The following is a 27,060-nucleotide window of genomic DNA, read 5'->3' as shown; positions in this document are numbered from 1 at the left end:
TCATTTTACTTTACATAAAAGCGCTTACTCATTGAATCATACTTTAAAAGTCATTTATCTAGTAGGCTAAATACTGAATATTTACATTTTATGGCAATAGAGATGTTCAAAATTGTTTTAAAATGACATGTTCTTTTTTGCTTATAATCATCTGGATTAGTTTCAAAGAAGAAAATAAAAAATGGCAAAAAAAACAGAATTTTAGACACATTGTGGGAAACCGTTCTCTCTCTCTCGTTGCGATGCAACGTTAATGGCGATGGAGAAATTCTCAATTACTCAAACTCTAATCTGATCGAGACATGATCAATTTTATATGCTTTTCTATTTTTTGTTCTTCACTGAAAAGAGATTTATCCATGGTGGATTAACAGTTAATTTTTTTCCACTCCACCATTGTAATCTCCGGTTTAATCTGTATGACTATGATCGATGAAATTTAGTTATGTTGAATCAATGATCAAGTGGTAAGAAACTTATCCTAATTGTTCTGCTTTGGAAACAAGTACCATGGAAACCAACATGGTGTGTCAACATCATGGGTACGTAAGCAATGTGACCACAAAAGTATTTAACATTGAAGATTACTATTCAAAATATTTATTGGTGGTTCTTGATTGAAAATGTAGTTTCTTTGTTGCAAGGAGATATTGTTAGAATCGTTAAAAATTGGTAGTTTTACTTACTAATTCTTTTGAAAAATAAATAAATTGGATTTTTTTTCAAAGAATATATATAGATCCTATTTGAAATCTGGTCAATGTTATACAACAAAGAAATTTTCAAAAACAAAAATTTGGAATTTCTTCAACAAGATGATAACCAAATATAAATGATGTTGCATAAGGAGAAGGAAGATGAGCCAGAAGAAAGATTCTTTGGATTTTAATCTTTATGTTGTATTTTTTTTTTTAATTTTAACTTTGCATTTGATTGTGTTTCTAGTATTTTCTATACTCTTATTGTAACTTTACAAAAAAATAGTTGTTAAAAAAAACTTACACATTGTGCGAAGCATAATCATTTTCTTTGTGGACATTCAACTTACAGTAGAACCTCTATGAATTAATAATGTTGAGATTTTGAAATTTTATTAATTTATAAAGATATTAATCTATAAAAATTTCCTTATTTAGATTTTTTATTTTAAGATATATTTAGTGTATAGAAATTATTTTTATTTTTTGAAATTTGACATTTATATTAATTTTATTATATTATTTGTTGTATATAATATATATTGCATAGAACTTAAATGTGGTTTTAGATATAATATTACTAAATCTCATCAAAAATATATAAAGTGTTAAGAAAATATAAAGATAATTTTATTGTAAATATAAAACAAATAATATAATAATAAGTTCTTACTTATATGTACACATATAAATTATTAATTTATAATTTTATTGGGACCATATATATATATATTTTTCGTTGGCTCCCATCTTCTAAGATCAAGTGGTAGGCGAGTCTGAGTCGTTCCGAAGAGACACTATGTTCGGCTGGGTCTGATCTATATGGAAAAAAAGAGTACCGCTATTCTTTGCCTCCTTAGCGAGATAATCTACACGAAAATTCCTAGTCCTGGGTATGCGGGTGATGGTGAAATCCGAGAAACCATCTTTTAGAAGACAGAAAGAGACTAGCTCGGAAGCAAATGTCGGCCAGTCAGCAGGGCTATCGATCATGTCCACTAAGTCGGAACAATCCGTCTCGGTAGGTACGGAACTCTCGTAGGCAAGACTTCGTCCAAATGAGTCCTTCCATCTCGGCATAGAGGGCTAATAGGCTCTTTCGATATTCTTGTAGTTATTGGGACCATATACTTACACCGAATTTTCTAAATAATTATTATCTTATTATTTTATCAATTTGTGTCAAATTTTGAACCGGTCAAAATTGGGACCAGCAAAATTTATTAATTCATAGAGGTTTTACTGTATTACAAGTTTTACAAAATTAGATTACGATCATATTTGCACAAAAAAGAGAAGGATTACAATCACATAAGCTTGCGTTTTCGTTTTTGTTTGAATACTTTTTTTTTGAATGTTTAGGGTTCAATGGTACTGTGGATCTTCTTTTCGCTGATAAAGTTAACTAGCTAAGCTAGGAAAAGAAGAATGAAAAAGAGTTAGCATTGGGTTTTCTTTAAGTTCAAATGTCATGAACATACACATTAATAATTTTAGCAAAAAAAAAAACATACACATTAATTTGCTTAATATATATATTCATGACTCCATCCTTATAAAAAAAATACATTCATAACTCCATGGATGAAGTTTAGAAAAAGACAAAAGATAGATTTCGTGTATGTAATTCCAAGTTTCTAAACGCAATCAGTATCAATGTTTTTTGTAAAAAAGTGATATCTCCACCCCTTTTCATAATGAAAGGGCTGTAAAAAAGAAAAGAATAAAGAACGGCAAGAGGGAGTTGTGTTGTGGGGTCTCAGTGACACAGCATTAACTTAACCAAAAAAAAAGAGTAAAGGTTAACAAAAGTGATATTCTATAATTTTCTTAATATTTTTATAAATATTTATTTTCAGCTTGAAGTGTTTGGTTTATAAATTTATTAGAAATTAGAATAATACAAAAAATTTAATGCACAGTCAGGGCTGTTTATATTTGACCACTTTATAGTGTATTTTTAATGTATTTTCCTTATAGATATATCGGTTCTGATGGTCATAAAATGTTATCCCAAAATTTAAATAAAAATAATTCAATCTTACAAATGCATGAAAGAGAGTCAAAATCAACATAGCTGTGTTTTGAACAGTCGTGTGTGGCATGGTAGTACAACAACATAGCTGTGTGTTTATACACTGTCTTCTTTCTCTACGCGGTCAACATTCTTTGACTTTGATTTTCCATGGTGTTCTAGTCTTCTTGCTTATTGAAAACCAACTAGTTTGTATTCTAGTTTTGTTTGTTTTTCTATATGTATTATTGTATTAAAACTAAATATATCTTTCCACACCCTTTTCCTTATAAAATATATTCGAAATTCTCAAAGTTGAAAAAAACGGATTTAGACAAAAATTGGATGGGGGACATGTATCTTGTGGATCAGTGAGGGTTAATAAATAAAATGGTGTGGTGGTGGTCGGGACGTGTTTGAGTGTTATAATCGTAAATAACACGCCTGATTGAGATTCTACTCTCTCTCTCTCTCTATGATAAGAAGAGTGACTTGTGTTTCAAAGTCATTCCCATGTGCCTTGTCTCCGACAACTTTATCTCTCTTCTTGCTCATGCCTCTGGTTCACATGGTACTTCTTCAAGATTCACTATTTTTTTAAGGGTTTTTCATCTCAGAAAAAGTCAGGTGGGTACTACAAAGATTAGATCTTTCTTCACACGAGCAGTTCTGTTTGATTTTTAATTCCTCTGTTTTTCTAACTGTAATATGGTCCTTATTGAATTATAGCCGTCACACATAAGATTCTCAATCCTCTCTCTCTTTCTTGATCCTGTCAGAAAAATTCTTGATTAAATGTGAAGGTATAGTATTTGCTTCTATGTTGAGTTCTTGATCTCTGTTTCTATGAGTAGCTGCAGAAAATATTAGTATGCATATAACTAAATTACATGTTTTTCACTTATTAGGGTTCCTTACAAATAGAGGGATCAGGTGGATCTGAGTTGCAAAAACTATATCTTAAGTCTTGACATGAGCTTGAGCTTTTCTTGGATAGTTGTAGATGAGTCATGTTTGATTTTTTTTTTTGTACTTGTGGTTGTGCAGATTATTTAAGGTGTGAATCATAAACGTGACAAAAAAAAATGTACAAGCATCCAAGACAAGAGATTGAGGCTTACTCTTTGCCTGCCAACTCTGTTGGGAAGCGTAGGTACGTACCGGTTCACAACTCACGTAAACGGTACTGCACGCCAGAGTCATCATCACCTGACTCTCCTGCTTACGATGTTCTCTCAAACGCTACGGCCTTGGTATCACATAACAACTCTGCATATGAGGATACGTCTGGCTCTTGTGTGACGGATGATTTTAATGACAAGATAAAGGAACTCGAAACGGTGATGATGGGGCCTGACTCATTGGACTTGGTCCTAGATTACAACGACTCCTTTGATTCCACGTCGTGTCAAGAGACTAATACCTGGAGATCAACTCTAGAGGCCGTCTCTAGACGTGACCTAAGAGCTGATCTTGTTTCATGTGCAAAAGCTATGTCTGAAAACGATCTTATGATGGCACGTTCGATGATGGAGAAGCTGCGTCTTATGGTCTCCGTTTCTGGTGAGCCTATTGAACGTTTGGGAGCTTACTTACTAGAAGGTCTAGTGGCTCAGTTATCTTCATCCGGTAGTTCCATATACAAATCACTTAACCAGTGCCCTGAACCCGCAAGCACCGACCTACTCTCTTACATGCACATCCTCTATGAGGTTTGTCCTTACTTCAAGTTCGGATACATGTCAGCTAATGGGGCCATTGCTGAAGCCATGAAGGAAGAAAACCGAGTTCACATTATTGATTTCCAAATAGGTCAAGGGAGTCAATGGGTTACTCTTATCCAGGCTTTTGCAGCGAGGCCCGGTGGGCCTCCTCGGATACGGATAACGGGTATTGATGATACAACTTCAGCGTATGCTCGTGGAGGTGGCTTGAACATTGTAGGGAACAGGCTCGCTAAGCTTGCTAAGCAGTTCAACGTTCCGTTTGAGTTTAACTCGGTGTCGGTGTCAGTGTCCGAGGTTAGACCTAAGAACCTCGGAGTCCGACCAGGGGAAGCTCTAGCCGTTAACTTTGCCTTTGTGCTTCATCATATGCCTGACGAAAGCGTGAGCACCGAGAATCACCGGTACAGTTTCTTTCTTGAAATTTGTTAGAAACATAAAGTGTGTTAAGTTAGATGGACTTCTGATAAATTGGCCATCTTCCCTTATATATATTATTTAAGATCCATTTCAACTTCCGATGTGGTACTATGTACCTAATAGAGTGATTCTAGTGTGTTTACATTCCTTGACTAAGTATATTTTTGCGCAGTGACCGGTTACTGAGAATGGTGAAGAGCTTATCTCCCAAAGTGGTGACTCTAGTGGAGCAAGAATCAAACACAAACACGGCTGCTTTCTTCCCCAGGTTCAAAGAGACAATGGACTACTATGACGCCATGTTCGAGTCAATAGATGTGACTCTCCCAAGGAATCACAAACAGAGGATTAACGTGGAGCAACATTGTCTAGCAAGAGATGTAGTGAACATCATCGCATGTGAAGGAGCTGATAGGGTTGAGCGGCATGAGCTTCTAGGGAAATGGAGGTCACGGTTTGGGATGGCTGGTTTCACTCCTTACCCGTTGAGTCCTCTTGTGAATTCCACTATTAGAAGTCTACTCAGGAACTATTCGGACAAGTATAGGCTGGAAGAAAGAGATGGAGCCTTGTATCTTGGTTGGATGAGACGAGATTTGGTCGCCTCGTGTGCATGGAAATGACACGGAGATAAGTCTTTATTGTAACCGTAATCAAAGTGTGTCTACTTGTATGCAGTTTCAGTTGCTCATTTGAATCTTCAAAAACATTAGAAGAATCTCATGTCCGTCTACTTCTAGAAACCATTGCATGGCAGGATGAAAGTTCAGGGACTACCAAATATAAGAACTAAAACACAAGATACCAAGAACACTTTCTTGTATATTAGAAATCTGTTAAACAATCTTCCTAGATCTGTTTAATCCGAATTACTCTCAGTCACACACGACTAGAGACGGACCAATTCCTAATCTGTCAAAACAGAAAGCACAAGATACACCCACGAGTACTTGTCTTTCTTAAGCTCTCAAGAACAAACCTCTTGCTCTAGCTTTTCAATCGAAAACGGCTAACCTTAATCTACACAAAGTAATCAGGTTTTATAGCCTTAACACAATACCCTAGTCGCCTAAATATTGTGATAAGCCCAAATCTTCCAAATCTTCTTTGCTTCACGCCAAAGTAAGATCTTGGAACCAATGAGACATTGACACGTCATCATCTCATAACCGACTTGTAACAGCAAGTCACACTTCCTATATTGTGCATAACACATCCTCTGTTTCTCAATCCGACAAGCTCCTTTTTCTTGAGCTTACATTCTCCCCCTTTTTATCTGAATGTGACAACCTATGCAACCTGCAATGCAAACATCCAAGCAGCACACACATCCAAGACAAAGAGACTACTCAACCAGTGATCATCAACTGAAAACACAATCCTTGAAATAAATTGCACATTGAATTGATAAAAGCACAGTCGAAGCACACAGTCTGAGTCTTAATTAGTACAAGCTGAACTAAAGCATAAAATGTCATTAAGCACTAAGACATGACCATCCTACGCGTCTTCCTCATCTTCATCCTGCTCATCGTTCTCTTCAAACCCTGGATGAGGAACATGCTGCTCATAGTCTCCCCCTGCATAGGTGCACATTTAGAAAAAAAACATTCGTTAGACAGAGAGTAGAAAAATCTACAAAACACGGTGCATCTCCCTTACTCCTCAGGCGAACTCTAATGGCTTTGAGTCCCGTAATAGCGCGATTGATGTCATCCTCAAGGCTAGCAGCACTAGAGTCTGCTCCAGACCCACGACCAGCCTTAACATCCTTGACAACAAGCTTCGGTGTTCCAGTGAACTCATCATGAAGCAAGTCAGGAGTTATGGTTCTCTGAAAATGGATGACCTGCTGAATCAGGTTAGGGAACATGATACACCGAGTCTTCTCTGTCTGAGTGTTCGCTGCCATTGCTACTATCTGATCATAGACAAGTTTCCCGAAGTCAAATCCATCATGATGATGAAGCATGTAGACGAACCTGAGTCGCCTTTGGTTCATTGAAGTGTAGTTCCTGGTGGGAATCCAATTCGAGCAGACAAGCTTATACAGAACCTGGTTCGTAGCTGTGAGATACTTTGAACTCATGTTCTCACCTCGTCTGATTCGCCCATCTGTGAGAAAACCACAAACTTCATCAAGGCGTTCATCCATCCAATTAGGATCTTCTTCAAACCCCGGAATGCAATACATCGAATTAATCAGACTCGGAGAGAAATCAACAAGCGATCCTCGAACATACACCGCTACACCATCGTCTCGTTCCTCGGCTTCCGGAAGATTTGCAAGGAACTCCCGGATTACATTGGGCTGATAAGGATCGAGATCAGTGAGGGTATGAATCAGGCCTGCCCCGATCACAATTTTCCTGACATCCGAGAGATTCTCGTCCGTGAGAGAGATAGATTGCTGAGGAATGAAATTCCTCCCTCGGAGCTCTCTGAAACGCTCAGTCGCTTCTATTGAGAAGAACCGTTCAGTCATTGGCCTCCTTGAAGGTCGCATGAGCTCTGGATAGAACTGAGCCTTAGTTTGATACACACTCCGACTCTCCTCAAATCTCTGTTCTTTGGAGCGATTCGGAGGAGTGTCTTCCGCCATCGGAGCTTCGGCGGAGTGATCGTCTGGTGATTCCCCACCCGAGAGAGACTCGACTTCAAGAGCGATGTTGGGGGGTAGAGGGGCAGTGTCACCGGCTGAGACGCGACGGCGGCTCCGCTTGCCTGAGGACGACCCAGAGGAGAGGTCGAGCGGGTTCATCGGAGTAGACTCGACATTCTTCAGTTTCATGAGCCGCGAGCTTCTCCTTGTGGGTTGCATGTTGCTGGTGAGAGAGATCGAGTGCGCCGGCGAGAGAGAGAGAGAGGATGTAACACTTGAATACAGCTGCATCATACCATCCTCTAAACAACCCTAATCACACTCACAAGGCCCGTTAGAGACAAAAACACTAGGCCCAAGACATGAGACCCATGATTTTAAAGACTAGCAGCAGACACAGCCATAATTTTAAAAGAAACTAACACCACAGTATGTGAGACAGAGAAGTGGTGAGATTGAAATTCATGTCCTTGCCAGCAATGCAGCTCACAAAAGAAACAGCAACTAAAGCACCTTGCCAGAAGACATACTCCAGAATGTCTTTTAGCGTCCAGAGGAGAGAGACAGAGGTTGCTTCCCACTCGTACTCAGCCACCAAGAAGTTTTTTTGATAAAGAATCAGTGAGACCAACCCACATCTGTAGCTGTTTCTCAGCCGAGTAGCTGTCACAGACATGATTCTATCATGCAGCTTCCTCACACCTGAACTCCTGCAGCATAGTCATTTGTATGGTCTGGAAACACAGTGCAGACATCTTGTATGTCTGTCTCTCCAACTCGACAGTTATGATAACCTTGATCTGTAGCTATTTCTCAGCCGAGTAGCTGTCACAGATATCCACTTGTTAATTTTTTTTTTTTTTGTGTTTACCAATCAGAGTTGACATCAACCCTGCCCCATCCAGACAGTGATCGAGAATAGAGTCTGAAGGTTGTGTCCTCCAGCTCCATTACGAGTGTCCATCATTCAGGGCCTTTTGTTTTTTTTTTGTTTAATGACCCAGGGCACTCTTCTTACCCAAATTTTACTCAGTCTCTGCTGTGTTTCCTCATTCAATCCAGACAGTGATCAATGCTCAGATCGAAAATGTTGTAGCATCTTGATCCAAGATGAGTGTCTTTCACCAGTGAATCAAATGACTTAACGGTTAAGGAGACAGGTGAAACAAGCTGCACAATCGAACTTGTTGACTCAGGGTTTTGTGGTTGTGGTGGCACATTGACAAGCAGTAACACATATATACAACTGCCATGCTCTCCTCTTCTGACATGACTTATTCAGAGATTCACAATTCCCAAAGCCTTCCGAAGGCCTAGGAACGTGTTGTAGTCCAGAGGTTTGGTGAATAGATCAGCCAATTGCCTTTCAGTAGATACATGCTCCAAGATCACGATTTTCATCTCAACTAACTCTCTCACAAAATGATGACGAATGTCAACATGTTTGGTGCGTGAATGTTGAACCGGATTTTTAGACAGGTTTATGGCACTCATATTATCACAGTGAACAAGCATAGGGTCAGAGATGATACCATAATCAACTAGCATTTGGCGCATCCAAAGTAACTGAGTGCAACAGCTTCCTAGAGCAATATACTCAGCTTCAGCAGTAGAGAGAGAGACGCAGTTTTGTTTCTTGCTATGCCACGCCACCAAGTTGTTACCAAGAAAGAAGCATCCGCCAGAAGTACTATGACGATCATCCAGACAACCTGCCCAGTCAGCATCACAAAAACCTGCAAGATTCACGTTAGTCTCAAAGGTGTAATGAAGACCAAAATCCAATGTACCTTTCACATATTTGATAACCCGTTTTACTGCATTCATGTGTGACTCTTTTGGATTAGCCTGGTAGCGAGCACAAATGCCGACACTTAGACACAAGTCAGGTCGACTCGCGGTAAGATATAGCAAGCTCCCTATCATGGCTCTATACAGTTTCTCATCAACGGGTTTCCCATCCTCATCTCGTGACAGCTTTGTTGTTGTGCTCATCGGAGTATTGGCTGTCTTGCTCGTCTGCATACCGAATCTTTTGATGAGATTCTTTGCATATGTGCTTTGTGAAACTGTGATTCCATCGTCTAACTGCTTGACTTGTAGTCCAAGGAAGTAACTCAGTTCTCCTACCATGCTCATTTCGAATTCAGAGGTCATTGTCTTTACGAACTCATCAACCATTGACTGAGATGTTCCTCCAAATATTATATCATCGACATATACTTGAATGATGAGGATATCTTGCCCATTCTCTCCAATGAACAGAGTTTTATCAACGCCTCCTCTTTGAAATCCAACCTGAGTAAGGAACACTGTCAGACGATCATACCATGCTCGAGGGGCCTGTTTCAGACCATATAATGCCTTCTTGAGTTTGTAAACATGATCTGGAAAGTGAGGATCCTCGAAACCTTTAGGCTGTGTGACGTAGACTTCTTCTTGCAGTACACCATTCAGAAATGCACTTTTCACATCCATCTGATAAAGTTTAATCTTCAGATTGCAAGCCATTCCAAACAGCAGTCTGATTGACTCAAGTCGTGCAACTGGTGCAAACGTCTCGTCAAAGTCCACACCTTCGATTTGTGTGTAACCTTGTCCCACAAGTCTGGATTTGTTTCTGATCACGTTTCCTTTCTCATCGGTCTTATTCTTGTGAATCCACTTAGTGCCAATGATATTCACACCATCAGGTCGTGGTACCAGTTCCCAAACTTGTAATCGATCAAACTGTTCAAGCTCCAAGTGCATGGACTCTGTCCAAAACTCATCGTTCAGTGCTTCTTGAAGCGTCTTAGGTTCAATCAACGAGACAAAGCACTCTAGCTCGTTCATCTCAGCAGTGAAGCAAGCAAGCTTGACCATTTGCTGAAAATCAATCTGTTTCTTTCGTGTGACTCTTTCACCAAATACCTCACCAATCACATCAGCTGAAGAATGATTCTTATGCACTTTAGCTTGATTCAGATCCACTTGCTGTTCTTCAGACTGTTCGTCCTCTTCTTCTGATTCTTCCTTGACCTTTACGTCAGAGGATGCTTCAGCTGGTGGTGTAACACATTCTATCTTATGAGTGACTCGAGCTTGATAGAAACCAATGCTGTCGTCGAACACGACATTTACTTTGTCTCCAATAAATTTGGTACGCTGATTGAACACTCTATACGCCGAGCTGTTGGTTGAATATCCAAGGAACATACCTACATCACTTTTTGCATCAAACTTACCAAGATGGTCTTTATCATTGAGTATGTAGACCAAGCAGCCGAACACATGCATATGACTGAGGTTCGGGGTCTTCCCTCTGAAAACTTCATATGGAGTAGTCTTTGTGTTAGGTTTGACATACACTCGATTTATGACATAGCATGCAGTGGCTATAGCTTCTGCCCAAAACCCGGATGGCACACTGTTTCCACATAGCATCGCTCTTGCCATCTCCTGTAGAGTTCTGTTCTTCCTTTCAACGACTCCATTTTGTTGAGGGGTTCTAGGAGCTGCATATAGATGCTTGATTCCTTGACTGTGACAGAATTTATCAAACTCCTCATTCTGAAATTCACCTCCGTGATCACTTTTGATCTGCACAATGCCACCCTTTTCTTGTTTAAGTTGTAAGGCCAAAATACGGAAACTCTCCAACGCGTCAGACTTATTTCTCAGGAAGTCCACCCACGTATATCTGGAAAAGTCATCTACCATGACAAAGATGTACTTTTTCCCTGCAATGCTGTCTGGAGTTATTGGTCCCATGAGATCCATGTGTACTAGCTCGAGTATTCCCTTGGATCTAATTTCTGAAATCTGTTTGTGCTGGACCTTCACTTGCTTACCTTGACAGCACCCTCCACACACTGTATCGGTCTGTTTCTCAAGTTCTGGAATTCCCCTAACAACCTCAGCGTTAATCAAACGGGTCAGACCATTAGTATTCATATGTCCCAGCTTCCTGTGCCACAGATCCAATTTAGACTCCTTAGCTGAGTAGCATAGGTGTGACGGCTTCCACATGTAGCAGTTGTTTCCCGACCTTACTCCACATAGAACAATGTTCCCTTTAGCATCAACTGCTCGACATTCTTTGCTGTTGAAGATTACTTCTAACCCCTCATCACACAATTGACTGACACTGATGAGATTTGCTTTAAGACCATCCACATAGAAGACATTAACAAGCTTAGGTAAGACAGACCTGTCCAGTTCTCCAACTCCTCGTATTTTTCCTTGTCCTCCATCACCAAAGGTCACTTTGCCTCCTTTGATAAACTGAAGTTTCTCAAAGAAATCCTGATTTCCAGTCATATGTTTTGAGCAGCCACTGTCGAAGTACCAGGGGGTATCAAACTGTGAGTTAGAGTCAGAGCTTGTGTACGCAACGTTGCTTACCAGCTCAGTTCCAGTGGATAGGGTCGAGAAGTTGCAGATGATGGGTTGCTCTACGTCTGTGCGTGTTTCAGACTTTTCACTGTGTGTAACACTCACGGTTTTCTGCTTATAGTTTGGGTACAGATCTTTCTTAGCTATCCACACATGACCATACAGTGATGGTTCCATAAAACAAAGATTCATCCTCCATGCACGTTGATACTGACTTTGTCGAAAGAAACAAAATCTGACATTGTGACCACGTTTTCCACAGAAATGGCACCCGTTTCCTCGTCGTGTAGTAACATTCTTCTTTAGGTTCTCTCCTTTCTGATTATTAATCTGTTCCTTCGTTGCGGTTTGAATTTCTTTTTCATTCGAACTCCCTTTCACGAACACTGTTTCTTCCGCAGATTTGGAAGTAGCTCCTTGAAAACCTAGTCCCCAGTTACTGCTAGGACACTGACCAATGGTGAGAAGATGATCTAGTGTTGTTGTACCAGTAGTGAGCATTCTTACTTTCTTGAGATTGTCAGCTAGTTGATTCTCAAGTAATTTGCTCTTGTCCATCTCCTTGGTTAGTAGCTCATTCAGACAATTCATCTTCAGCTCAACCTGTTTTTGAACTCTCTCTTGTTCAGTCATTGCTCGTTTCAGTGATAGCAATTCTTGGTCTGAGTTCTTGAGTATAGACAACTCAGTGGATTGTTCAGAAGGTTTCTCCAATTCCAGAATATTCACCTGAGCTTTCAGCATTGCCTTATCTTTTAGTAGTTGTAGATTCTCATGACTGAGTTCAGCAAACTTGTCGAAAAGAGACTTGTATTCTGATTCAAGATCGTTGTTGAGATCATCCTCATCCTCTTCCATGCCTGAATCTAATTTTGGTTCTTCTTCCTTGCTGACAAGTGCCATGAAATTTAGATGAAGCTCATCTCTGTCGCTGTCACTCTCCGACTCTGTATCACTGAAGCACATAAGTGACTTGTCCTTTTTCAGATTATTAGGACATTCACTTCGAGTGTGTCCAAATCCCTTGCAGTCAATACACTTGAGTTCTTTGCGTTTAGCTAGTGGGCACTCATTGCGAAAGTGTCCATACCCCTCACACTCATGACATTGTAACTCCTTCTTCTTAGAGTTCTTCGTGTCTTGCCTGGTGTTTTGAGAGCTGTTTCGATCTGAGTCGTTCCTCTGAAATCGCGAGTTTGATCTGTTTCCTCCTTTATCCATTCGCTTAATGAATTTGTTGAAGTTTCGAGCCATAAGCCCCAAATTCTCTTCTATCTTTGTGACTCGGTCCTGTTCGTTTGAGTCAGACACAAAGGCGATGCTCTTTTGAGAGTTTGTGGTTCGATTGGATTTCTCCAGGTCATGGACCTTCAAGATACCAGACAATTGATCAAACTTCATTTCATCTGTGTTGACAGCTATATCCAGTACTGCCTTGTAAGCTTCAAACCGTGGAGGCAGACATCTTAACAGCTTTTTCACCAAATCCTTCTCATCATATTTCTTTCCAAGAACCGAGGCTTCACTAGCAAGTTCACTGATCTTAGATATGAATCCATCAATTGGTTCATCATCAGTCATGCGGAGATTTTCAAACTTTGAAGCTAGGTGATCGATCCTTGTTCTTCGCACGCTGGTATTTCCTTCAAAGTGGTTGGTCAAAATATCCCAAGCTTCTTTAGCAGACTCACATCCCTGGATGATTTTGAACTGATCCAGATCTACCGAAGAGAAGATGGCGGTAAGAGCTTTAGAGTTGAATTTGGAAGCTGCCTTTTCAGGATCAGTCCACTGATTCTTTGGTTTTGGAGCAAGAGTTTTGTCATCAGTCATCATCGTTGGCACAGACCACCCTTCTTCAACTGCAGTCCACGCATCCTCGTCAATTCCTCTGATCAACTGTCGCATCCTTGCCTTCCAATGACCAAAGTTGCAGCTGTCCAGCATAATGGGTTTATGAATTCCGAATAGTTCCTTCATGGTGTCCATGAAATCCGCAGGATCTCAACCTGTTAGTAGTGTATGATACCACAGAGGTTTCCTGCTCTGATACCAAATGAAAGTTCAGGGACTACCAAATATAAGAACTAAAACACAAGATACCAAGAACACTTTCTTGTATATTAGAAATCTGTTAAACAATCTTCCTAGATCTGTTTAATCCGAATTACTCTCAGTCACACACGACTAGAGACGGACCAATTCCTAATCTGTCAAAACAGAAAGCACAAGATACACCCACGAGTACTTGTCTTTCTTAAGCTCTCAAGAACAAACCTCTTGCTCTAGCTTTTCAATCGAAAACGGCTAACCTTAATCTACACAAAGTAATCAGGTTTTATAGCCTTAACACAATACCCTAGTCGCCTAAATATTGTGATAAGCCCAAATCTTCCAAATCTTCTTTGCTTCACGCCAAAGTAAGATCTTGGAACCAATGAGACATTGACACGTCATCATCTCATAACCGACTTGTAACAGCAAGTCACACTTCCTATATTGTGCATAACACATCCTCTGTTTCTCAATCCGACAAGCTCCTTTTTCTTGAGCTTACACAGGACACGTCTTGAAATACTAGTTCAGGCATTTTGTGTGGACACACAATACATCAGTAACAATTTATTTACTATATGAGTGTATCAAACCCCAAAATTAAGACATGATAAAAATATAAATCATGCAAATTATGTACCTATTTTTAAATTGAACAGAGAAAAAGTCTTCGTTTCTTAATGCAAAGTAACTATTTTCGGTAAGCAATGGTATTATTAGTGTTTGTCGATGTCAAACTCCGACTAAAAAGTTTCCAAAAATATCGGTAAGAAGAGGTGAAAGGAACGGTGGATAACAAACTCAACGTTCAAATCTCTCTCCTCTTATAGACTATATAATGACAGCTAAACCAAAGAACAAAACATAAATAAGAAAAATAAATTTTCAAATACTAAAAAAATAAAACCTAGTGGTTTACAAAAAGAAATAAAACATAAAAAAAACTGTAATCACTAGTGACTAGAATAAATCACAACAATGGGTGTACATTTTGGAGTATCAGCATTCTTTGTTTTTTGTTTGTTAGCTTTATCAGCAAATGCTAGAGAATTCAGAATCACTGCTCGTCCAGGTTCTGATATCACCGGCGTAAGTTTTTCTGATACTTTATTCATCTTCCCATTAACCAATTAGCTTTCTTGTTCTTCAAGCAAACTAAAGATCTTCGGGATGCAGGAATTGTCGAAACTATTCAAGGAGGCATGTCAGTGCGTGGACAAGAGCACCGTTTTGATCCCAAAAGGTGAATTCAAGCTTGGGGAAATAGAGATGATGGGTCCATGCAAAGCTCCTATAATATTTGTTCTTCAAGGCACTGTGAGAGCTGATGGGAACGTTAACGGGAAGGACTTTTGGGTCGCTTTCCGCAGGATTACTAACTTTAGATTGAACGGAGGTGGTATCTTTGACGGTGAAGGTAACGCTTCATGGAGGGCTAATAACTGCCACAAGACGTCATTAACTCAGTGCAAGAGACTCCCTATCGTATGTTGTCTATCTTTTATCTATAATAACTCAGCTAAATAGCAAATAGCATTGTTAGTTTGTTGATGTTTTGTCATTGTTGAACAGAGCATACGGTTTGATTACATAACTGACGGTAAGGTAAGAGACATAACCTCGTTAGATGCAAAGAACTTCCACATTAACGTGATCGGGGCAAAGAACCTGACATTCGAAGACATCAGGATCGTAGCCCCTGAAGAGAGTCCCAACACCGATGGAATCCACGTGGGAAGGAGTGACGGAATCAAGATCATCAACACCAACATCAAAACCGGAGATGACTGTATCTCTGTTGGGGACGGGATGAAAAACCTTCTTGTCGAAAGAGTTTCATGCGGTCCGGGACACGGAATCAGTATTGGAAGCCTCGGATTATACGGGCACGAGGAAGACGTCACTGGCGTCAAGGTCGTGAACTGCACCCTCAGAAATACTGACAATGGTGTGAGAATCAAGACATGGCCCTCTGCAGCTTGCTCCACGACCGCCTCTGGTATCCATTTCGAGAATATTATTCTCCACAATGTTAGCAACCCTATCCTCATCGACCAAGAGTACTGCCCCTGGAACCGATGCAACAAGAATGTATGCACAGAATAGCACTTTTCAAGAGAATCTAAACGATCATAGTCCACTGATTATCATTTTCAATTGTTTTATTTGTTTGTAGAAACCATCATCCATCAAGCTGGTGGACATAAAGTTCAAGAATATCAAAGGATCATCAGGGAACAAAGACGCAGTTAAGCTATTGTGCAGCAAGGGATTTCCGTGTAAGAACGTGGAGATCGGCGACATTGATATTACATATAATGGAAAAGACGGTCCAGCAACGTTCCAGTGCTCCAACGTATCTCCGAAGTTGGTGGGGAAACAGTGCCCTAAAGCTTGTAGCAGCCCAGTGACGAAGCTACCAGGCCACTAGAAGCTCGGAGTGTATATAAAATATACTCTAAAATGTACACCCTAGTGTATGTTATTTCCTTTGATTCTTTGTAAAAAAAAACTGTTTATTTTTGCCGCTTTGGCCCCCAAAATTTTGCATTTTTTGCTAGCTTTATTGATTGTATAAAATGCGTCGTTTTTGTAAAAAAATCTAAGATAGCAATGAGAAACTAAGATTTCACTGCAATCTATACTACTATTTGCGAAGTAAATTTTTGCAATGAAACTCTCACGTTGAAAGTTAGAGTGGTTAATATCGTTTATACCCTTAATGAATAAAATGTATAAATAAATTAAAAAATAAAAACGAAATTTTAATTGATTTTGATTAGATAATTGATTATTATGAAGAATAGTAAGAATTATCCAAAATCTGAAATATAATTTAAAAAAGAGATAACTTATGTATATATTATATTATTATCTGAAAAAGTCTTTAAGTAAAAAGTTAAAAACATAAATTCTATAACTAAATATTAATTAAATAAAATTATTAATTATATAATTAAAAACAGAAATGTTGAATTATCCAAAATCTAAAAATGTAATTTAAAAAGATAATTTTTATATATATATTGTATTGTTATCTGAAAAAGTATTTTAGTAAAACGTTAAAAATATAAATTATAAAAAATTAAATATCAATCAAACAATTTTTTTAATTATATAATTTAAAACTATTATTTGCGAAGTAAATTTTCGCAATGGAGTTCTCACGTTGAAAGCTAGAGTGGTTAATATCGTTTAACCCTTAATGAATAAAATGTATAAATAAATTAAAAAATAAGAACAAAATTTTAATTGATTTTGATTAGATAATTGATCAATATTAAGAATAGTAAGAATTATCCAAAATCTGAAAATATAATTTTTTAAAAAAAAGATAACTTTTGTATATATTGTATTGTTATCTGAAAAAGTATTAAGTAAAAAGTTAAAAACATAAATTCTATAACTAAATATTAATTATATAATTGAAAATAGAATATTGAATTATCCAAAATCTAAAAATTATAATTAAAAAAGATAATTTATATATATATATTGTATTATTATATGAAAAAATTATTTTAGTAAAACTTTAAAAACGTAAATTATATAATTAAATATTAATCAAATAATTTTTTTAATTATATAATTAAAAATATAATATTGAGTTATTTTAGGATCTACTTTAGTAATGAATCTATATATATATATATAAAAAAATATGTTTGCCTCTCTCCTAAGCTATCCACGTGGAAAGTCACTCTCTGACATACCGACACGCGTATCTGGGTTTTATTTCTTTGGCTAGATTTGAGTTTAACTTTAGGCTTATACTATGAACAATTGATAGGACTTTTTACTCTTTAATATTATTGAATGTGTTAATTATTTCTTAATACATAGTAGGTAAAACAAAAAAAAACACAGATTTGAGTTTAACTTTACCATATGTACCTCATCGTGTGACAATTTATAAAGTAGCAACGAATCTATAAGTTTAGCAAATTTGCAATTGCCTACTTCAGAATTTTAAATATATAAATAGTCAATAATAGTGTGTTGAATATTATATTCATATGATTTAAAAGTCTTTAAAATTTTTTATTTTTAAACATATACCAAAAACTTTATGAAAGTAAATATACATTCAAGTTCTTAACAACTTCAAATACCACCAACGCCAAAAAATTATAATCAAGTGCACGAAAACTATAATATATTTAAAACTACAATAAATACATTAATTAATGAAAAATCCTTTTAAAAAAATATTATGCATGCATACATAAATATTAAGAGAAATGTATAAAAGGAAATAAAAGTAACAATAACTTAAAGAACAAATTGTATAAGACTGAGAATATTTATGATTTGTGGTCTAAAATATATTCAACTTATTGTCACAAAAAACTTAATAAAAAATACATATTTGGTTTTAAGAACATTAAAAATCACTTTAAATTTTTTAACATTTTAAGAAAATTTATGAATCAATAATATTAATATAAAATTTTATCCGAAAAACTCATCACTAAATGCATAAACAAAAAAACAAACAAACCCTACACCCTATATAAACCAAACCCTAATCCCTAAACCCTTCATACTACCTAAACCCTAAACCTATCAAATCGTAAACCAACCTAACCCTAACCCTAAACCCTATTTAACCCTAAACCCTACTAACCCTAAACCCTTCCTAACCCTAAAACCCTTCCAAACCCTAAAACCCTACCTAAAACCTAACCCTAAACCCTACCTAACCCTAAACCCTACCTACCCTAAACCCTACCTAACCCTAAACCCTACTAACCCTAAACCCTACTTAACCCTAACCCTACATAACTCTAAACCCTACTAACCCTACCTAACCTAAAACCTTTCTAGCCCTAAACCCTACTAACCCTTTCTAACCCTAAACCCTACCTAACCCTAAATCCTACCTAATTCTAAACCCTACCTAACCTTAAACCCTACCTACCCTAAACCCTTTCTAACCCTAAACCCTACCTAACCCTAAACCCCTTCTAACCTTAAACCCTACCTAACCCTAAACCCTTTCTAGGCCTAAATCCTACACACCCTAAACCCTACTAACCCTAAACTCTTCTAACCCTAAACCATGCTAACCCTAAACCCTACCTAATTCTAAACCCTACATAACTCTAATCCTACATAACCCTAAACCCTAATAACCCTAAACCCTACCTAACCTAAACCCTGCCTAACCTAAACCCTACCTAACCCTAAAACCATTCTAACCCTAAACCCTTTCTAGCCCTAAACCCTACCTAACCCTAAACCCTACTAACCCTAAACCCTACCCAATTCTAAACCCTACCTAACCCTAAACCCTACGTAACCCTAAAACCTACCTAACCATAAACCCTACCTAACCCTAAACCCTACCGAACCCTAAACCCTACCTAACCCAAAACCCTACCTAACCCAAAACCCTACCTAACCCAAAACCCTACTAACCCTAAACCCTACCTACCCTAAACCCTTTTTAACCCTAAACCCTACCGAACCCTAAACCCTACCTAACCCTAAACCCTACCAACCCTAAACCCTACCTAACCCTAAGCCCTACCTAACCCAGAACCCTACTAACCCTAAACTCTACCTACCCTAAACCCTTTTTAACCCTAAACCCTACCTAACCCTAAACCCTTTCTAACCCTAAACCTTTCCTAACCCTAAACCCTGCCTAACCCTAAAAACCGTACCTAACCATAAACCCTGCTAACCCTAAACCCTGCCTAAACCTAATCCTAAAACCCTACATAAACCTAACCATAAATCTCATCTAACGCTAAAACTCTACCAACCCTAAACACTAAAAAATAATCTTAAAACTTAAGCTAAAAAGACCTAAACTCTACCGCTATGTAAATTGTTGTTGTGATATTCAAATACAAATTACATAGCGGATTTTAAATCTTACATCCATTATTTTAATTGTCAAAATATTTTTAAAGTTGTATCTTATGAATAAAAAAGGGAAATTATATTTTAATAAAGTTAAATTTTGTTAAAATTGAATGAAAATCTATTATCATAAATAAATAAAGAATTTTGATGAAATTTGAAAATCTTCGAATCAAGAACAATTAATTAGTAATATTTCAAAAACCCTTAAACTATTATAGCAGTAGAATCTCAAAAAAAAAAAAATTAAAGTTCTCAAACATTTATTTGCTAATAGCCATCCTTAAATATTTGCTCATTCACAAAAAAAAAAAAATATTCTTTACATAAATTGGAAACAAGTTTTGTTTTTTTGACTAGAGACCCAAGTTTAAATTATAACACTAAAATATTTTAATATTTAATTGTTCAGAAATAAAAAGTTAATGTTCTTAAAAAATAACTATCCTTAAATCTTTGCTCATTCAAAAAAATAATATTCTTTACATAAATTGGAAACAAGTTTTGTTTTTTGACTAGAGACCCAAGTTTAAATTATACCACTAAAATATTTTAATATTTAATTGTTCAGAAATATATATATTTATATATTCGAGAGTAGACAATGCATAGATGATACTAAATTGATCGCAAGAATTCTTTTTGGAAAACACAATATAACTAGAATAGTATACAAAGAACTTTTCAAAAATTTATGAAAATGTTTAAGCCCGCATCGCGGGTAAAACACCTAGTAAGTATAGTAAATGGGAAGATGCATGGATGCTCTATGATGATCTGGTACGGATTTAAGTTTGCCTTTTGTTCCTTTTGGTTACATCCAAATCCCATTATCAGATCGATGTTTGAAATCAAACACCTGAAATAATAAAATTGAGTATGCATGCATATTACATTTGCACAAGATTTTTGTTGTCAACTAGAATTTATATAGTTATTTTTGTTGGGAGAGATCTGCGCTGTAAAAAGAATTATTCTGCGTGTTTTCGTGTTCAAAACTTCCTAGTCATTAAAAAGATTTATTTTGCAGATGTTATACAACATGAAGGTCTAATGAACAGTGATTTGATTTTCTAGTCATACGAATAAGAAAACATGACCGACTTCTGTTAAAACCTGGTCCCTAGACCTCACAATATCATCTAATCAATCATACCATGTGAGCCAAAACTCGATGGATCAGGATACTCCATTTAGCTAGGGAAAGGTGGTGAAGAGGTTTCTGTTGGGAAAGCTAGCCGAATGTCTTTCACAAGTTTGATATGGGAGGAGACAACTTCAAATTATAGAAAGACGTTTCTATTTAGAGCACCCGCAATGGTGTTATCCAAAGAGAGTACTTAGAAACAGTATATTTTGATTTTTTAAGTATTATTTTTTTTTTTTTTTAGATTAAAAAATAATAATATCAACCAATCGTGGGTCAGCACATGTCATGGGGACCCGCAAATAGTGCAAAGAATCACTAAAAATAGTCTTTATTTAAGAATTTTAAATCATTAGCTTTTGGTGGACTCTACTGATTATTTAATTATTTTTTTTATTAACGACTCTTCTTTAAAGATTCTCATTGCGAGTGCTTTTAGGAAAGAGAATTTAGTAAAAAAAACTCTTTTTGTGATCACTCTCAAAAAAATGTTTCTCGCTTAGATTTGCTTTCTTAGTGTTTGTTCTTGGATAGATTACAAAATACAAATGCTATTAAAACATCTTATTTGTGTTCAGAAAAAAAAAAGAAATAAAACATCTTACTTATACTAGTGAAGGTAACAAGCTAATTCTATAAACACTCTCTAATCTTTATTAGATTTTATTCATCATCCTTATCCACTTATTAGTTGGATTTGGTTAATGGAGGAAAACCCAACAGTTTCGCCCCACGGAAATGTAAATAGGATTCGCCAAGAGAAGTTGTTCAGCTTGTCTCAGTCTAGATAAGAGCACCTCGACGTGGAAGTGAAAAGAGTTTTTGATAAAAATAAATGAAAACTAATAATTTAGAAAAGAGAAACATCACAAAAGTTCTTAATTACTAACCGGTTTGGTATTTTAAAAAAAATTTGTCCTTTAGACAATGTTTACAACGTGTATAAAAAAAACTAAATAGCTATAATATTTTTTTTTATAGAAACCCTGCAAGTATTATCATTCTAAAGCAACTCCAACGGATAGATACCATACATGTTTCTAAAAACAACAAAATATTACTATTATAATTATTCATTCATGTTCTTTTTTTCTAAACCAAACAAAACATTAATTTCCTATCACATGATAACATGTGTCTCTTAAAGATATTAAGAATTTTTAAAAAATTCTAAAATAAGAATTTTGGTCTTTTCTCTTCTAATTTCTTTATTTTGTTTTTTTTTCTTAAATGCTTATAACCTATTCTAATACTCACCATTAGAGGTGTTCTAAAGGCATCCACAGTGCTAGTATCTCAAATCAGTTTCAAGAGATTAAAAATTTTAACAAATAGGTAAAGTAAGAAAGAAAATCAGAGAAGTTTCTCTGCGACCGTACTCTTCTTGTTCTTAAAGAAACTTTCCCTCCACATGTTTGTTTTACTTTTCAATTTTAAAGAACTCAATATAGTCTTTTAACGCTGTGGATGCTCTAAGTCAAAACATGTACTAAGAACATTTCCATCTGTGGAAGCACCGTAGTCTAGTGGTTATGGTTTAAAGGCTTCTACACTCAGGTCTGGGGTTCAAATCCCAGACTATGCAATTCTTGCAGATTGCACAGGAAATCCAGGTTTTCAATTCCCGGAGCAAACGATTTATTCAACAATTATGCGATTACGGAAGAAAGGCTTACAAGAGTTTCTAACATGGTGCAAGTAAATCCGGTCAGGCGTGATCTTCATAGGACGGCTCAAATGAGACAGTTAGGCGTAGATCCTCATAAGGCAGGTAGTATTATCGGTAATCGAATCGTCTTTGTAATCTTTCTCATAATTGTAATATCTAAATAAATCCCCGACAAAAAAAAAAGAACATTTCCATCTCTAGTACGGAGGAAAAGTTCTCAACAAAACAATAAATGAAAAACATAGTATCTTTATATGTTGTGGGTGTCAATTGGGCTAGTGCGCTGCAGCCCGACCCAAAACTTATAAAATTTATTATTATTTAAACTTAGCCTGGTTCGGCCCGCAAAAGAAAGATCACACAGTTCTAAAAGAACTATAAGGGTTTTTCGAAATTATTAATTATATTGTTATATCTATCATTTTACCGTTTTAAAACATCCAAATTTTCATAAAAATCGGTTTCAACTTTTTGTCTTAGAATATAAAATCTGTTTAAAATTTTCCTCTTTAACAGAAGTGTTTTTCATAAACTTTAAATCAAATTATAGACAAATCAAATTTGACAAGATTTAAATAATCACATATAAATTAAAACATATAAAGATTTAGTTTTTCGGGCTAGTCTTAATCCAAATGGATTTCAGACCAAAAATCTAAAGTCCAAATAAGCTTTAGTTAGAAAAAATCATTTTGGGATCATATAAAACTAAATCTAAACAAGTAATTTATAGGACTAGGTGGGTTCAAGGTCTTGACTTCAGTCTAATTAACATGTAATGTGTGGTTTTCAAAAATGAGATACTCATAATTGAGGCAATTGCATGCATATCTCAAGATTTTGGGAACCCCATGAATATATCAACTATATTTTCAGTATTGTTTTGTGAGAATTTTTCCATAGTACTATGAATAAAGATGTTCTAAATAGCAATTCATGCATCGTCAATATATTAAAACTGTAAATAAAACCCATCAGAATAGTTTATATGATATTTTTTTCAAAAATATTTGTGCAAAATTATTCATAAACTCGACTTGTCTCTGTGTAATTCATTCGTGACGCTCCGACCTTCCACAACTAATGGGCCATCCAAGCCCGCTCATTCGGCCTGTGGGCCTCATCCCATCTGACGAACGGTGCGTTATTTTTTGAAAGGTCGAAATTATTGTTTACTGATCCTGCAATCACCACATGAATTTTCTCCGTTCTTTGGCCTCCCTCGCACGCTATCATGAATCACTTTCCGATAGGTCACCTATCATTCTACTACTGCAGTTCAAGTACGCTTAACTCTAGAGTTCTAAACATATTGTGTCATAAAAGTTAAGCGCACATTAGTGACATATGTAGCCAAATTAATTCTCTTAAGCTCTTCCATATATCATAACTCGGAATGTTACAATTCACCCTTCTCAAAGAACGCAACGTCCTCGTTGCGTCCTACGACATGTCTCAAGACGCCTCTCGGGTCAGAATCGAGATGTCTAACCAGTTCTGACACCACTTGTTACGCTCCGACCGCCCACGGCTAATGGGTCACTCACCGCCCGCTCATCATCGACCCGTGGGCCCTATCCCATTTAACGAGCGGTGCGTTAATTTTCCGAAGGCTCAAAATTATTGTTTACTGATCCATGCAATCACCACATGACATTTTCCTGTTTTTTGGCCTCACTCGCACGCTATCGTGAATCACTTCTCGATAGGTCATTATCATTCCATTACTCCAGTTCAAATACGATTAACTCCGAAGTTCTAAACGGATGTGTACCAGAAAAGATAAGCGCACTTTGGTGATGTAGGTAGTCAAATCAATTTTCTTAAGCACTTCCGTACATCATATATACAGCTCGAAATGTTACACTCTTGCTCAGATTTCGATCCTCTATAAGTCGGATCACTGTAAACCACACCATGCATTCTCATAAAATTCTACAAGACATACATCATAGCCAGTGTTTGTTCTCACAGTGGTAGAGAAAGATAGTGCTATTCTTGCATATCCTCATGTTCCCTAGCCAAAACTAAATTCACTATTACTTCCTTCATACCCAAACTTATTAATTTATGTGTCTTTGGCATTCAAGAAGAATTTTTTAGTTATTTTTTTTTTTAACTAACGAAACTAAAACAATTAATTAAAAGGTTTAGATATCTACAAAGATAAAACTGTATTGACATGAATCCTGCTGAATGAAAGACTGGGTGCACCATGTGCATAACATGCAGCATAAACGAGAAACATGCCGAACGATAGAATTGGGGAAATATTTTTGGGCATACATGTATATTTTCCTGAATTAATAAATGAATTTAAATTTATAGATATTTGAAATTTTTTTTGTCTCCAATTGATGTGCATTAAGGTAATATAAGCTTTATTTTTAAGCAATGGTATTATTAGTGTTTGTCTATGTCAAACTCCGACTAAAAAGTTTCCAAGAATATCGGTAGAAGAGGTGAAAGAACGGTGGATAAGAAACCCAACTTTAAAACTCTCTCCTCTCAGAGACTATATAATGGCAGACAAATCAAGGAACAAAACATAAATACGAAAACTAAATTTTTATATATTAAAAAAAAAACCTAGTGATTTACAAAAGAAAAAACAAAAAAATCTGTAATCACTAGTGACTAGAATAAATCTCAGCAATGGTGTACATTTTGGAGTATCAGCATTCTTTGTTTTTTGTTTGTTAGCTTTATCAGCAAATGCTAGAGAATTCAGAATCACTGCTCGTCCAGGTTCTGATATCACCGGCGTAAGTTTTTCTGCTACTTTATTATCTTCCCATTAACCAATTAGTGTTCTTGTTCTCCAAGAAATCTTAAGATCTTTGGGATGCAGGAATTGTCGAAACTATTCAAGGAGGCATGTCAGTGCGTGGACAAGAGCACCGTTTTGATCCCAAAAGGTGAATTCAAGCTTGGGAAATAGAGATGATGGGTCCATGCAAAGCTCCTATAATATTTGTTCTTCAAGGCACTGTGAGAGCTGATGGGAACGTTAACGGGAAGGACTTTTGGTCGCTTTCCGCAGGATTACTAACTTTAGATTGAACGGAGGTGGTATCTTTGACGGTGAAGGTAACGCTTCATGGAGGGCTAATAACTGCCACAAGACGTCATTAACTCAGTGCAAGAGACTCCCTATCGTATGTTGTCTATCTTTTATCTATAATAACTCAGCTAAATAGCAAATAGCATTGTTAGTTTGTTGATGTTTTTGTCATTGTTGAACAGAGCATACGGTTTGATTACATAACTGACGGTAAGGTAAGAGACATAACCTCGTTAGATGCAAAGAACTTCCACATTAACGTGATCGGGGCAAAGAACCTGACATTCGAAGACATCAGGATCGTAGCCCCTGAAGAGAGTCCCAACACCGATGGAATCCACGTGGGAAGGAGTGACGGAATCAAGATCATCAACACCAACATCAAAACCGGAGATGACTGTATCTCTGTTGGGGACGGGATGAAAAACCTTCTTGTCGAAAGAGTTTCATGCGGTCCGGGACACGGAATCAGTATTGGAAGCCTCGGATTATACGGGCACGAGGAAGACGTCACTGGCGTCAAGGTCGTGAACTGCACCCTCAGAAATACTGACAATGGTGTGAGAATCAAGACATGGCCCTCTGCAGCTTGCTCCACGACCGCCTCTGGTATCCATTTCGAGAATATTATTCTCCACAATGTTAGCAACCCTATCCTCATCGACCAGAGTACTGCCCCTGGAACCGATGCAACAAGAATGTACGTACAGAAAAGTACTTTTCAAGAAAATCTTAACGATCATAGTCCATGATTATCATTTTCAATTGTTTTATTTGTTTGTAGAAACCATCATCCATCAAGCTGGTGGACATAAAGTTCAAGAATATCAAAGGATCATCAGGGAACAAAGACGCAGTGAAGCTATTGTGCAAGGGATTTCCGTGTAAGAACGTGGAGATCGGCGACATTGATATTACATATAATGGAAAAGACGGTCCAGCAACGTTCCAGTGCTCCAACGTATCTCCGAAGTTGGTGGGGAAACAGTGCCCTAAAGCTTGTAGCAGCCCAGTGACGAAGCTACCAGGCCACTAGAAGCTCGGAGTGTATATATAAAATATACTCTAAATGTACACCCTAGTGTATGTTATTTCCTTTGATTCTTTGTAAAAAAAAAACTGTTTATTTTGCCGCTTTGGCCCCCAAATTTTGCATTTTTTGCTAGCTTTATTGATTGATTGTATAAAATGCGTCGTTTTTGTAAAAAATCTAAGATAGCAATGAGAAACTAAGATTTCACTGCAATCTATACTACTATTTGCGAAGTAAATTTTTGCAATGAAACTCTCACGTTGAAAGTTAGAGTGGTTAATATCGTTTATAACCCTTAATGAATAAAATGTATAAATAAATTAAAAAATAAAAACGAAATTTTAATTGATTTTGATTAGATAATTGATTATTATGAAGAATAGTAA

The 27,060-nt window shown here is 36.8% G+C and overlaps 3 protein-coding genes and 1 pseudogene across 10 annotated transcripts; 3 read left to right on the top strand and 1 right to left on the bottom strand.

The window, feature by feature from the left end:
- Window positions 1-3,027: 3,027 nt before the first annotated feature.
- On the top strand, window positions 3,028-14,467 carry PAT1 (scarecrow-like transcription factor PAT1). Of its 7 annotated transcripts, XR_004454875.1 has the most exons (6): window positions 3,055-3,339; window positions 3,442-3,515; window positions 3,621-3,671; window positions 3,760-4,840; window positions 5,029-5,613; window positions 14,397-14,467. XR_004454875.1 is itself a non-coding variant. In XM_009131460.3 (3 exons), the coding sequence occupies exons 2-3, from the start codon at window positions 3,798-3,800 to the stop codon at window positions 5,477-5,479; spliced, it is 1,494 nt and encodes a 497-aa protein (XP_009129708.1). In that variant the 5' UTR covers window positions 3,059-3,339; window positions 3,760-3,797; the 3' UTR covers window positions 5,480-5,612. The 7 variants fall into 7 exon arrangements, 1 of the variants encoding a protein (XP_009129708.1); XR_004454876.1 differs by lacking the exon at window positions 3,442-3,515; XR_004454874.1 differs by lacking the exon at window positions 3,621-3,671.
- LOC117131697 lies at window positions 5,659-8,060 on the bottom strand. Its single transcript, XM_033283919.1, has 2 exons — window positions 6,519-8,060; window positions 5,659-6,436 (listed from the first exon to the last, which is right to left on the bottom strand). Exons 1-2 carry the CDS (start codon window positions 7,750-7,752, stop codon window positions 6,357-6,359), a joined length of 1,314 nt encoding a protein of 437 aa, XP_033139810.1. The 5' UTR covers window positions 7,753-8,060; the 3' UTR covers window positions 5,659-6,356.
- Window positions 14,468-14,750: 283 nt separating the features above from the next.
- On the top strand, window positions 14,751-16,528 carry LOC103828990 (polygalacturonase-like). Its single transcript, XM_033283920.1, has 4 exons — window positions 14,751-14,979; window positions 15,067-15,375; window positions 15,463-15,981; window positions 16,067-16,528. Exons 1-4 carry the CDS (start codon window positions 14,869-14,871, stop codon window positions 16,319-16,321), a joined length of 1,194 nt encoding a protein of 397 aa, XP_033139811.1. The 5' UTR covers window positions 14,751-14,868; the 3' UTR covers window positions 16,322-16,528.
- A 6,069-nt stretch (window positions 16,529-22,597) lies between these two features.
- Window positions 22,598-26,709, top strand: LOC117132016 (annotated as a pseudogene). The gene is made up of 5 exons (XR_004455414.1): window positions 22,598-22,679; window positions 25,212-25,342; window positions 25,429-25,735; window positions 25,824-26,341; window positions 26,426-26,709. The product of XR_004455414.1 is annotated as a polygalacturonase-like (transcript).
- The last annotated feature ends 351 nt before the right edge of the window (window positions 26,710-27,060 follow it).

Source organism: Brassica rapa, chromosome A02 (genome assembly GCF_000309985.2).
Source record: "Brassica rapa cultivar Chiifu-401-42 chromosome A02, CAAS_Brap_v3.01, whole genome shotgun sequence".
Taxonomy (NCBI): Eukaryota; Viridiplantae; Streptophyta; class Magnoliopsida; order Brassicales; family Brassicaceae; genus Brassica; species Brassica rapa.
Note: the sequence above shows the minus strand (reverse complement) of the source record. Positions and strands in the feature narration are given on the sequence as shown.

Excerpts from the sequence above, each read along its gene's own strand:
- PAT1 (XM_009131460.3), top strand. The coding sequence starts at position 3,798 with ATGTACAAGCATCCAAGACAAGAGATTGAGGCTTACTCTTTGCCTGCC. Across the intron at positions 4,841-5,028 it reads GTGAGCACCGAGAATCACCG|TGACCGGTTACTGAGAATGG; the intron begins GTACAGTTTCTT and ends ATTTTTGCGCAG.
- LOC103828990 (XM_033283920.1), top strand. The coding sequence starts at position 14,869 with ATGGGTGTACATTTTGGAGTATCAGCATTCTTTGTTTTTTGTTTGTTA. Across the intron at positions 15,376-15,462 it reads AGTGCAAGAGACTCCCTATC|AGCATACGGTTTGATTACAT; the intron begins GTATGTTGTCTA and ends ATTGTTGAACAG. Across the intron at positions 15,982-16,066 it reads GGAACCGATGCAACAAGAAT|AAACCATCATCCATCAAGCT; the intron begins GTATGCACAGAA and ends ATTTGTTTGTAG.
- LOC117131697 (XM_033283919.1), bottom strand. The coding sequence starts at position 7,752 with ATGATGCAGCTGTATTCAAGTGTTACATCCTCTCTCTCTCTCTCGCCG. Across the intron at positions 6,437-6,518 it reads CATTAGAGTTCGCCTGAGGA|GGGGAGACTATGAGCAGCAT; the intron begins GTAAGGGAGATG and ends GCACCTATGCAG.